This window comes from Lontra canadensis, unplaced genomic scaffold (assembly GCF_010015895.1).
Source record: "Lontra canadensis isolate GAN:19392208 unplaced genomic scaffold, GSC_riverotter_1.0 scaffold108, whole genome shotgun sequence".
NCBI classification, from domain to species: domain Eukaryota; kingdom Metazoa; phylum Chordata; class Mammalia; order Carnivora; family Mustelidae; genus Lontra; species Lontra canadensis.
The window spans coordinates 233,982-246,412 of NW_022631102.1; the positions used below are offsets into that span (position 1 = coordinate 233,982).

The window sequence follows — 12,431 nt, forward strand, 5'->3', positions numbered from 1 at the left end:
GCTCTCCTCCCCTGGGGCCTGACCTCGCCCCCGCATCACCCAGTCTCAGGGCCGCGGTCATCCCGCGTGGGGTGGGACAGTCGCTCGGCTCCTCCCGCCAGGGCTGCCCCACGCAGTCCCAAGTCCCCCGAGCACGGGCGATCGCGTGTCCGGTGGGTCCCCTCCAGCCACGCTCGCGGCCGCCAGCCCGCACACCCCGCTGGACACCGCCCGGCAGCTGGCTCCACGCGCTAGCCCCAGCGCGTGGATCCGGGAGCACCCCACATCAGCGCCTACCCGGCAGGTGCTACCCGCCCCGCCCCGCGCGCTCCGGCCCCGCCCCGCGCGCTCCGGCCCCGCCCCGCGCGCTCCCGCCCCGCCCCGCCCCGCGCGCAGTGAGCATGCCCAGGGCCGGGTCACGCGCCCGGCAGCCGAGGCCGGCGCGGACTCTGCCCCTGGCCCGGCTGCTCCGCGCGCTGGCATGGAGCGCATCGAGGGGGCGGCCGTGGGCCGCTGCGCAACCTCGCCCTACCTGCGGCCGTTCACGCTGCACTACCGTCAGGTGAGCCGCCCGCCCGCGCGCCTTCCGCGCGCCCCCGCCGCCCGGCCCCGCAGAGCCCCGCCCCCGCCCGCGGCCCCGCCCCAGCGGCCCCGCCCCAGCGGCCCCGCCCCAGCGGCCCCGCCCCTTGTGGAGCGCCCCAGCTCAGCGGGCGGGTGTGGTTCGAGTTCGGTTCCCAGACCGGGTCGGGACACCTCTGGGGACGACCCATCCCTCCGAGGAGGCTGTGCGGGGCCCCATCACTTTTTGCAGCGGGACGTACGGGGCGCCCCGGGGGTCAGGGAAAGCTTCCTGGAGGCGGTGGTCTTCATTATTGGCAGTGGAGGTAGAGTTGTGGCGTGAGGAGGCAGCAGCGGGATCTGGCAGAGCACTGGGGAGCCCCTCCAGCTGGCCTTCCTTCCGAGGGCACCTCCGCTGCCCCGCACACAGGCAGGCTGCGCCCCTCCCAACCCTCTCCTCCCGCCCATCCCGCGGCCACCGGCGAGAGCAGCACCACGTGACTCCCTGGGCACCGCGCGTAGAGCAGGTTGACGAGGAGTGTCTGTTGGGCCAGGGAGAAGCAGCTCCGTGGTTCGGGCCCCTCTCCTTCTGCGCAGCGGCCCTGCTGCCTCCAGCGCATTGCCGGGTGCTGGAGCATCCCCGGCCTTCCGGACGCCACTGCCCTCCCGCCTCGCTGACAGCACACGTGGTCCAGGTGTTTGATGCTCCTGTCCACTCCAAGGCCCTTCCTCTCACAGCTCTCACTTGCTCCGTCCTTGTAGCCCTGTTGGCTCCAGGGGGACAGGGAATTCACGTCCCTGGGATGGGCTCAGGTTGGCAGTGCTGGCCTGGGACAGAAGCAGGGGGTCAGCTGAGGGACGGTTCAGATCGCTGCCCTTCTCCTTGGCATTGACTTTGGGTGGCGATGTCTGATGATGGCTGTGCAGCCCCCAGGGGGCTGGGGCTGGGCTGGGGACAGTGGGTGGGCACGGGTGGTCGGGGCACACAGCGGCCATGTGGCATGTGGCTGCCATCCTCTCTCCCCGAGCTCAAGTGCGGTAGCCTGTCAGTGCGGCTCCACCAGTGGGTGGTGGTGGCGCAAGAGAGCCAGGGCAGACAGGAGGCAGTGGTGGGCCCTGGCCTGGGGAGCCCAGGCAGCGTTCCTTCAGGGGCTGTAGGACACAGGGCTGGGCTGTGCATGATGCAGAGGGACACCTGCAGCCATCCTTGGCCGGGGGAGGCATGGTAGCCAGACAGACCGGAGGCAGGTCACCGCCCCCCCCCCCAAGAAGGTTAACCAGGCCTAGGACCCAACTAGCTGGTCTGGGGCTCCTGGGGTGGGTCTGGCTGAGTCTCACTGAGCCTCTCTGGCCCGTCCCTTAGCATCCTGCCTTGGCCGGACTGAAGGGTCTGACAGACATTTTGATCTTGAGCTGGGAGGGTCCCCGAGACTTGCAGGAGGTGACACTTATCGTGAAGGAGGCAGGAGGCACAGGAGGCACTTGGCAGGCTGGGGGCGGGGGGGGCGGGCCTTCTCTGGAGTGCGTCCTGGGTGGGTGGCCGGCCCTGCGGTGGCCAGACTGCAGGCAGGCTCAGGCTTGCCTCCTGGGGTTGGTGCCTCGCAACGGCCTCCCAGGCAGCCTGACCTTCCCCTTGGAAACAAAGGCCCCCGCCAGTTCTCCAGGGCCTTCTGTTTCCCACAGAGCTCAGACTCATTTGCCCAGCGCCCCTTGGACCAGCACGTGGGCCTCTGGCCATGAAGCCCCTCTGCTTGCAATGCCCTTCCCTCGGGGGCCTCTGTGCACGTTGTGTGTGTCTGGCGCTCAGGCCCATGTCCACTTCAAGGCCTGCACAGGGCCCCAAGGGTGGGGCCTGCAGCTCTCCGGGGTCTTAGGGCTGACCCAATGGCTGAGAGCAGATGGCCTAAAGGTGCTGGCAATGGGCGGCCACAAGGCAGGTCCCCAGGGCCCTGGGTCCAGCCCCACTGGCAGAGACCCCTTGGGGAGGAGGCAGGACCAGGTGGAATGGCCACTGATCATGTCCACTCCAGCCCCAAGGATGGGAGCCCACCCTGTCTAGTGGTGTCCAGCTGGCAGGATTCTAGGCTTCTCACACACCGTGCCTGTTGGAACCCCACAAATGCCCCTCCTGGCTCCCCCGGTGGGCCTGGTCCAGCGTGGCCTCGCACTGCCTCCTCCATTCACTGATTGCTGCCTGGAGCCCTGGGAGCCCATCGGGGGGTGGTGTCCAGGCTTGGGGAGCAGGATGATGGAGACAAGCGGCAGACAACAGGCCGACAGGATGCACGAGAGACAGCCCCAGACAGAAGCTGGGCGGGGGTGGGGTCATCCCCTGTCCGGTCACCATCACTGCATCACCATGTCCGGCAAGGCGATCCCCCCCGCCCGGCTGGGGCACTCCCACTCCAGCCGCTCCTGGTGCTGGTGTACTCAGGAGGCTGGCCTGCCCCTCCAGCCTTCTTGTCTGTCTCCACTGGCCTGAGGAAGCTTCAGCGTTGAAAGCCTGATCTCTGCTCCCCTCCCCCACCCCCGTCCTGTCCCTCCCCGTGCCCCACATGGTGCTGCCCACACTTGGTGACAGCGTACATCTCTTGCAGCTCCTTGAGTCCAGCCTGCCCCAGGTGGCAGCTCACACTGGGCCTCGGATGCCTTTCTACCATGTGCTGTGGTTTTCCGCCCCACCCCTGGAGAGGATCAGGCTGTCTGTGACCTCCCTCCCCAACCTGCTGCAGCTCCCCGCTCTTGATGGGCTCAAGCCTTGGTGGGCCGCTCGGGGAGGGACTGGTGTAGTGGGTCTGTCTGGCTGGCCCAGGTTCGCAGAGCACTTGCACACATGCTGGAAGCCCTCTGGCCACCCCTGACCACTGCCCCGCATCTTTCAGAATGGCACTCAGAAGTCATGGGACTTCATGAAGACACATGACAGGTGAGAGCCCAGCCTGGCCCGGCTGCTGGGGAAGCCCTAGGCTGATGCCCACTGGGACGCTGGGGCTCAGGGTCCGGGAGTCCCCCCTCCCCTGCCTTGCTGCATCCCTCTGGGTGCACCCATGTTCTTGATGCACCCGTGCTCTCTGGGTGAGCAGGCTGTGGGCTGGATGGCAGGGAGACATGAGGAGTGTGGCCAATAGGCAGCCAGCCAGCGGGGGCCACATGTCCCGTCAGTCAGCTGGACTCAGCTGCTGCCACCCCGAACCTGCCCAGCATGTCCTTCCCCACCCCTGTGCCCTCTTCTGCCTGTGTCCTGGCCTGACTGTGGGGCCTTGGCGTGCTCTGGCCCTGCCTGGGCCTCAGTGTTCCCATCTGAGTAAGGGGCCAATTTCCCCAGACTGCTGGGGAGAGAAGGTGGGCTGGGCATGCTGGGAATAGGGGGCTGGGAGCCAAGGGCCCGGGGAGGTGAGGTGAGGGTGTTGCTTCTGTGTTGAGTATCGTGTCCCCCCCCCCCCCAAAGTGTGGCCATTCTCATGTTCAACTCTTCCCAGCAGAGCCTGGTGTTGGTGAAGCAGTTCCGGCCAGGTGAGGCAAGCGGGAGTGGGCTCTGGGGGGAGGGGAGAGGCCCCTGGGGCCCTAGGGTCAGAATGTAGATGGGGGGAGGGGCAAGCTAAAGTCTAGTGGCGGCGGGGGTGTGTGTGTGTGTGTCTAGCATCTACTACACAGCTGTGACCGTGGCCCGGCCTTCCCCAAGCAGCTGTGTACGTGGGCGAGGTGGAACGCCACTTCCCAGGGTCCCTGGCTGCTGTGGACCACGACGGAGGCCGGGAGCTGCGGGTGGCACTGCCTGGCTCAGCGGGGGTCACATATGAGCTGTGTGCGGGCCTCGTGGACCAGCCTGGGCTGTCGCTGGAGGAAGTGGCCTGCACAGAGGCTTGGGAGGAGTGTGGCTACCGCCTGTCTCCCTCTGACCTGCGCCGGGTCGCCACCTACAAGTGAGTGGCGTTGGACATCTTGTCTGCACCGCCTGGGGGATGGGATGAGCTGGGAGGCAGTGAGTGCCCCATCCCTGGGGGCGTGCAAGCAGGGTCTTCCTCCTTGTTTTTCAACATGGAGGTGGGGAAGGTTGGACAGAGAAGGCCCTCAGGTTGGGATCCAGGCTGGAACCCAGGGCTCATGGGGGCAGCTCTGGGGCACATGAGTCCCCGCCCTTCGGCCCCTAGCCACTTGGGGCCGGCTCCGGGTGGCAGCTGCTACCGACAGACGCCTCGACTTCCTGTGGTGGGATTAGGCACCGGTGCGGTGGGGGTGGTGGGAGGTGGAGTCACAGATCTGCTGTCAGCGGCTCAGGAATGAGGCTGGGGCGCAGGGGCTCTGGCACAGCTGGGGAGGGGCAGGGCTGTGGCCGGGAGCTGAGACTGCAGGCCTGTCCCCACCAAAGCCCAGGTGTTCCCCACCATGTTTCAGGATGCGACTTCAGGGTGAAGCCTGTCCATGTGCTGATGTGCTGCCCTTGGACGCCCTCATGGGTCCCTGAGCCTGGCAAAATGTGGAGCCGGAGGACAGCCCCCTGCACGGCACTGAGCATGGCCCCCCGCAGCCTTCTTTCCAGGGGCAGCGGCCTGCGCCCCCGGGGAGGGGGCCGGTGGGGAGCTCTGCTTCGCAGCCTGGTGCAGGGGTCGCTCAGTGCTGGGTCCAGGCCCTGTGCCTCAGCTGCCCAAGGGCTTTGTCAGGGTGGCTCCCGGGGCTGGGGGCTGGGGGGCTGGGGCCGACCTCCAGGCCAAGGAAGGGACGGAGCCAGGGCATGGAGCCCCCACGTGTAGCACTGGCTGCTGAGTGGTTGAGCATGGTGGTCTGAGGGGCAGGCCTGCTCCCCGCAGGTATCTTGCTGCTGGTGGCCAGAAGCGCGGGAGGGTTCTGATCTGGGGCTGGCGGGGGAGCTGGCAGGAGGCAGCCCGGAGGGGTGGGGGACCCATGGACGAGCGGCTTTCCCCCCGCAGCGGTTCTTCAAGCAGGGTCTTGGGGCTCTAGCCTGATCCCAAGGGTGCTGGGGAGCCCAGGAGGACTTTGGGCAGCAAGCAGCCTGGGAAGGCTCGCATTTTACAGACAGGCTGTGGCTGTGGGAGGTAGGGCTGAAGGGGCTGGGGTAGAGGTCGGGGCAGGCGTCCCTGGGGGCAGGACAGACAGCAGATGCTTCCTCTTGGAGCGAAGGAGAACCAGGGGCTCCCCTGCCCGTCACAGGGGACAAGGCCCAGGCATTCCTCCTCGATCGCCCAGTGGAGGGTGGGGCTGGGCACGTTCTACTTGCCCTGGGTCAGCGTCTGTACCCGTCTCCTGCACGGGCCGGCAGAAGCTGCGTCTGGAAGCCCCATAGACTGGTGCTTCTGTCAAAGGTGCAGGCCACGGCCCCCGCCGGAAACCGGCCGTCAGGAGGGACTGTGTCAGCAGGGGGAGGCCCGACTGGTTGGGGTGCCCCCTCCTGGGAGTGGGAGTGGGGCACAGAAGCCCCCCCCCCATGTGCTGGGCCACCAGCGAGAGCAGCCCCCACCCTGCAGGTCTCTGGGCGGTCTCAGACACCTTCGGGTCCCCATCTCCCGACGCCCACTCTTGCTTGACTCCTCTGCGGTCCTGGGCTGCAGAATGGCTTGCCCCCTCCGGCTGCCCACGCTGTCTGCCACGGCGCTGCACCTGGCTGCCTGTCCCCCTCCTGGTGGCTGGCAGCCCCCTCTGGCCACCAGCCACCTAGGGAGGGGTTCCCTCTCACCCCTCCACACCCCTGCTGCCTCAGCAGGAGCCATCCCCAGCCTGGAACTGGCGTCCTGGCGGGGCTGGCGTTGGGGGCTGTCTGAGCCTGGGCCACACGGTTGCCACATGGATCCTTGCTTCCAGCCAGCACGGGGCCCTGGGTGCCAGCTGGGGTCTGTGCTAGGAAGGGAGGCCCTGCACGAGGGAGCTGCAGACCCACACTGCAGAGATCTCTGGCTTCTGTTGACCCCCATTTACAACCTCACAGTTGCCGTGGGTCCGCTGTCTGCTTCCTGGGAATGGGGCCTGGTGCTCAGGGGCTGGCCACACTGTGGTCAGGGTGTTGGCTGGGGCCGTGGGCTCATCTGGGGTGCAGGGTCCCCTTCCCAGCTCATGTGATTGTGGCAGAATCCAGCTCCTCATCGCTGTGTGGCTGACTGAGGGCCCTGTTTCCCTGCTGGCTCTTGGCCGGGGACCATGGTCCGCTCCCTGAGGCCACCTGCAGGCCTGGACCACGTGGCCCCCTCACGTGGCAGCTTGCTTGGTCTACAAGGCCCATAGGACAGCGTCTCTGACGACTAAGCCTTCACTGAAGAGCTCACCTAATTAGGTCAGGCCCACCAGGATAATCTCTCAAGCTGGAAGTCAGCTGATTAAAGCCTTCAGTCACACGGGCGGAGTCCTTCCACCTTTGCCACATGACATGAGAGCCACAGAAGTGAGAGCCACCATGAGGCCAGGGTTCTGCCACCCTTGGGGGTGGCAGGAATCTGACGGGGGTGTGGGGGGGCATATCCTGGAGCTCTGCCTATCAGACAGGTCTCCCGGGCAGGAGGGGCTAGAAGGAGGGCCGGAAGGGCCACGGCGGCCCGTGAGGCCTGTGTGGCTGGTTCCGTAGAGGCCGTCTCAACCCGCAGGTCTGGTGTGGGACTCACTGGCTCCAGCCAGACTATGTTCTACGCAGAGGTGACGGATGCCCAGCGGGACGGCCCGGGCGGGGGCCTGGCGGAGGAGGGTGCGCTCATTGAGGTCGTGCACCTGCCTCTGGATGGTGCCCGCGCCTTCGCGGATGACCCAGCTGTCCCCAAGACCCTCGGTGTCATCTTCGGCATCTCGTGGTTCTTCAGTCGTGTGGCCCCTGGCCTGCGTCCCCAGTGAGACTCCAGGGGCCCAAGACCAAGGCTACTTCTGGCCACTTGGCCTGCAGATGAAAATAAAGGCTTGTGTGGCTCTAGCCTGTGTCTGCTGGCTCTGAGCTGTGACCGGGGTGGGCTGGGGTGGGGGGTGGAGGGACAGTGGGTCTTTCCCAGATGGGCCCTGGGGGAGGGTGTGCTCTCCACGAGAGCCTCTCATTCCACTGAGAAGCCTCTGGCTGCTGGTGGGGCAGGGACGGCTGTGGGCGGCTGGTGGCGGGCAGGGAGCTAAGGTCAGGCCTTAGGCGGGGTCCCGGGGAGAGACAGGGAGGATGGTGCCTGGCCAGGCTACCTGCTGGGGCAGGAGAGGTGGGGCTGGGGGCTCAGCTGGGCCAAGCGCTCAGGCAGGACTGCGTGGTGGGCCACGGGGCAGCCGTATGGCTGTGGGGGTGCCTGGGCTGGCCCTCAGAAGGAGGGACGGAAGTGCAGGCTGTGCGTTCTTGAGGGTACACGCTCCCGGCTCCGGGGCTGGGTTTCTTCTCCGGGAGCCCAAAGCCAGAGCTGCTCTGGATCTGGTCTCGTGCCCCCAGCAGCCGTGGCATGCCCTGGACTGTTGGGAGTTTGTGCCGAGATAACGCTCTGCTCGCCAATCAGTGTGGGCCCGTGAGGCCGAAAGACCCCCGCCACGAATGCCGGCCTGTCTTGCGGGTCAGGCACTACGGGAGCTGCCTCTGTGACCCTTAAACACTTGGGGTCACAGGAGCGCTTGGTGCCCACTCAGCTCCACACCCAGTAAGGCCTCCATAGGCAGTGGGTGGGTTGGAACCCATTGTGGAGGGGATGCGGTGATCTTGGGCATTTGCAGGATGGGCTGGGGAAGCTCCTGGAGGGAGGGCCAGCCTGACCTGTCCCCTGAGCCCTCCAAGCTCTCCGGTTAGACCCATGGGCGATGCTGTGGGTGAAGAGTTGTGGCAGTTTGGAGAGGGCAAGATGTCCGGGGCCGTTTCTGTCATAGGTGGGGACTGGAGTGACCAGGAGCTTTGTTGCAGACCCCACTTAGTGCCCTGAGCTGCCGTGTCTGGGACTGGGCCTCAGTCCGGCATCGAGGCGAATGCTGGGGAGGGCCATGCCTTTGGCTCTCACTGAGACCCCACCGTCAAGTGCGGGCACCTCACGTGGGCTGAGGTCTACTTGCCTGCCTGGAAGCCCTGCTCCGGCCCCAGGCTGACCCTATGCAGGCAGGTGTTGGCTCCTGAGCATGCCTGGGGGTGGGGGGCGTCCCTCCCTTCCTGCTGGCCTGGGGAGGGCTTGGGGCTCAGGCAGGTTGGGACCGGCACAGTGCAGACCGCCCCTGGGCCTGGCGGGGGAGGCTGCCTGCAGAGGGGGTGCCCAAGGGGCGCACTCAAGCAGCACCACCTGTATGCAAATGCTGGCTGGGACCCAGGTGGGGCTTCCCGGGAGCCCGGCCAGGTGAGGGACGAGGAGGGGCCCTCGGGCCTGCGGCCTGTGCCCAAGGGGCTGTCAGGGCTGGGCTGTGGCAGGGTCCCCAGCAGCCCTGCCCCACCCTGCCCAGAGCCGTCCGGAGACCAAGTCACAGGGCCGGGACTCCGCCCAGCCAAGAACCACACCACCCCGCCTCCCCTGCTCGCGGCCCGCCTGGTGCCTGCCTCTGGAGCTCTGTCCTTCTTGGCCGACCTGCAGGCATTGCCCACAGCCTCAGAGCGGCCTCTGGCAGGTATGGGTGGCGCCGGTGGCTCTGTGTGCCGTGGGGAGCAAGCTGGAGGCGCCGAGCCGGCAGGGTGGGGGGTGAGGGACAGAGCGCCCGGCCCCGGGTGCGGTCCAGCCCCGTCATTCTGCTCTGCAGTCCGACGGGGCAGGTCCGCAGGCACTGCTGCTGGGCCTAATGGAGCTGGCATCGATTTCCCGGCACTGGGGGCTGGCGGGGGGGTTGTAACCGGAAACTCCCCTCCCTGGCCGCTATATTTAGCACCACAGATCGCAGGCGGGCGGAAGCACAGCTCATTCCAGAGCCAAGCCAGCTCCGTCCAAACTCCAGGCAGCCAGCACCCCAGCCTGGTCCTGAAGGGCCCCTGCCAGCTTGGGGGCCTCCACCCCATCTCGGCCTTGTCAAGCGCCCAGCTCGGAACATCCTGAGAGCCCCTCTTACTGGGGAATGCAGAGAGGGAGCCCCCAGGCTAGGGGCGGGTGGACCTGGGTGGGAGACAGGTGTTGGGATCCAGCGGGCCCCAGAGCAGGGACGGGGGTCTTCCTGGAAGAGGGAGAGCAGCCTGGCCCAGCACGGGCAGAAGTAGGAGCCCGAGCCCCCATCAGATCCCCAGCCCTCCAGTCCAAGAGCTGCAGAAATCCCTATGGGGGGACCCCAAAGGGGAGGACCCAGCTGCTCTGGGCCAGGGGGACCCAGGTCCTGCTCCCAAAAGGCCCGGAGGGAAGCAGATGGGGCCAGGCCACTGTCTCCCTAGCTTTGCAGGACAGGTGGGGGCGCTCTGTACCCCCAACCGGGGCTGGCAAGCAGGAAGGGCCCGGGGGAGGCTGCCTCCTTGGACAGGCTGAGCTTGAATCCTGCGATGGAGTGAGCATCCGTCACTGCTGCCTCCAGGCCGAGGCCTTTCCGAGCGGGCGGAGAACCGCTGCTGGGACACGGTGGCTTCTGCAACCCACCGCACAGCCAGTCTCTGGGCTGTCCTTCCCGCCCACAGCTGGCCGTGGGCAGGAAGCTTCGGGGGTGGTTGAGGGAGGGGCACACGGGGAATTGTTCTCTGGACCCCGCCTCTCACTTTGCTAGGAATTCCCCCTGCTCCGTCCCAGGTCCCTCCGCTGCCAGGCCCTGGCTGGGTCACTGGCCCCTCTCACTTGCACTGTGGTGACCTGTGGCCTCCCTGCCCTGACCTCACCCCCTGCTGCCCCTCTCCCTGCAGCCAGGGAGCTCTGGGAAAATGTAGGTCACTGCTGTGCAGCCCAACCCAGCTCGGTTGCTCTCTGTACTTCCCTTGGTCTTAGCATGAAGACCCATGGAGAGGCCCAGTGCGGCCCTGCACTCATTCCCACCTTGGCCTCACCTAGGCCTGCCCCTCCCCTGCTCGGCCTCTGCCACTGTGTTTCTCACAGGCCTTCACGGGGGTCAGGCCTCCTCACCCCGGGGTCTTTGCATGTGCTGTTCCCAGCTCCTCACCCGGCTGACCCTCGCCTGCCTTTGGGTCTTAGCAGGCCCCCTGTGCGGTTTGCCCTGCCTGCCTCACCGTTACAGTTTGTCGTTTTAGCTCTGTTCACCCTTGGACTGGGGGCCCCTCAAGGGTTCACCATTAGGCTGAATGCTGGGCAGAGGCACCCAGGGCTTCCCTGGATAGTGGGGCAGCGGGCATGGACAGGGATGGAGCCCTGATCCCCTGGAGCTCTGTATGTGTGTGTGTGTTGGGGGTCTCCTGACTTGGGGCCTGGAGTATATGGGTGCCTGCTTCCGGGCAGGGGCAGCAAGAAGGAGGCATCCCCACAGTGGCCGTGGCGGCATCTGGAAGGCTCTGAACACAGATTGCCTTCCCTTATTTGGAGGCGTTGGCTGGCATCCTGCCCCCTCACCCCAGCAGACAGAGGGGCTCAGGCCAGGAGTGACGGGTGCCGGAAGCAGAGCCGGGCCCATCCCTTGGTGGCCCCTCAGGGGCCCCCCGATGCCTGGATCCTGGAGGCACTGCTTGCGGGCAGCAGCCTACACCCCGTGAGGGGGTTGTGTGCTCAGGGCATCCGGGCCCCTTGGGGACTTGGCCGCACAGCCTGGTGAGAAAGAGGGCTGCGCTTGCGCTCCTACCCCCTTCTTCGGAGCCGCTTCTCCCAGGAAGCCTTCCGTGCCTCACCCTGCCTCCCGCTGCTGCCAGCCACGGCAGCTCCTAGCTCCAGACAGGGACTGCACTCCTAGCAACCAGTCCCCAGCAAAGGGGCCCACGACAGACTCGCCCAGTTGTTGTGGCGGTGGGGCCGGACCCTGCGGACCTCGGGATCCCTAACTGCCCATGCGACCCGCCTGCGCCAAAGGGGCCCTGCTCGCTGGGACGAGGAGCCCTTGGAGTTGACCCCGGGTGGGGGTGGGGGGCGGCGCGAGGTTACCCCGGCAGAGGGCAGCACGGTGATGGTGTGGGGGGGGGTACGTGGGGACCTGGTGACCGGGACAGCAGGAGGAGCCTCTTTGGGGAGCTCCCACCTCGTCCTTTGAGCGAGCACCGCCGCCTTTTATTCCCCGCTCGCTCCCCAGCGTCCCCGCCCAAGCCCCGTCTCCGGCCCGGGCGTTCCGCGAGAGCGTGGCCTACTCAGCCCCGCGCCAGGGCCGACCCGGCACCCAGCTCGCGCCGCGGAGCATCTGTTGCCGGGCAGCCGGACCCGCGAGCCCTGCGGCGGGCCGGCAGGGGTGTGGGCGCCGAGCAGCGCCCCCTGCGGCCGGCGCGGAGGCGGTGGAGGCGGCGCGGGGGGGGTCCTTCCCTGGGGTGGGGTCCCAGGCCGCGCCCACCCCGCGTGGGGGCACGGCCCTGATTTGTGCCGGAGGCGGCTTCTCCCCCGGGACGGCGGGGAGCGGCGGCGGCGCACTGATGGGAGGGGACCTCGGCGGTGACCTCAGGGGCGCCCCACCCCCGGCTGCCGACACCCGGCGGGGCGCGCGCGAGGGGAGGCCGCTCGGCCGCGCCGGCCCCCGCACGCCGGCTGGGGCGGGGGCGTGGCGGAACCCCTGCCTCTCCGGGCCCCGGCGGAGCGCGCGCCGGTCCCGGCGCGGGCAGGAGCGCCCTCCGCCGCCTTTAAAGCCCGGCGCCCCCGGCCCCCAGCCCCACCCCGCGGCGCGGCCCCGCCCCCTCATGCATATGCAGGTGCGCGGGTGACGAATGGGCGAGCGAGCTGTCAGTCTCGTCCCGAACTTGTTGGCTGCGGGCGCCGGGAGCGCGGGCGCGCAGAGCCGAGGCCGGGACCCGCCGCCGCCGCCGCCGCCGCCGCCGGTGCCGCCGCCGCCGCGAGGGAGGGAGCCGGGCTGGAGAGCGGCTGCCTGCGAGCACGCGCCGCCGCCGCCCCGCGCGCCCGCCGCCCAAGCCCTAG

General features: G+C 67.9%; 2 protein-coding genes across 5 annotated transcripts in view; both read left to right on the forward strand.

Annotated features, from left to right (window-relative positions):
- Positions 1-389: 389 nt before the first annotated feature.
- Positions 390-7,444, forward strand: NUDT14 (nudix hydrolase 14). 3 transcript variants are annotated; one of them, XM_032839647.1, is made up of 5 exons: positions 390-541; positions 3,420-3,463; positions 3,986-4,050; positions 4,223-4,460; positions 7,128-7,444. In XM_032839647.1, the coding sequence occupies exons 1-5, from the start codon at positions 461-463 to the stop codon at positions 7,366-7,368; spliced, it is 669 nt and encodes a 222-aa protein (XP_032695538.1). In that variant the 5' UTR covers positions 390-460; the 3' UTR covers positions 7,369-7,444. The 3 variants fall into 3 exon arrangements, with proteins under 3 accessions (XP_032695538.1, XP_032695539.1, XP_032695540.1); XM_032839648.1 differs by having other exon boundaries at positions 427-541; positions 3,135-3,463; XM_032839649.1 differs by lacking the exon at positions 390-541 and adding an exon at positions 690-863 and having other exon boundaries at positions 3,135-3,463.
- A 1,567-nt stretch (positions 7,445-9,011) lies between these two features.
- The window catches only part of JAG2 (jagged canonical Notch ligand 2), a 25,927-nt gene continuing 22,507 nt past the window's right edge, over positions 9,012-12,431 (forward strand). The window contains exon 1 of one of the 2 annotated variants that reach the window (XM_032839634.1): positions 9,012-9,078. The gene's annotated coding sequence lies outside the window, so the exon portion shown is untranslated. The remainder of the gene's footprint in view (positions 9,079-12,431) is intronic. The other variant, XM_032839635.1, reaches the window with a different exon arrangement.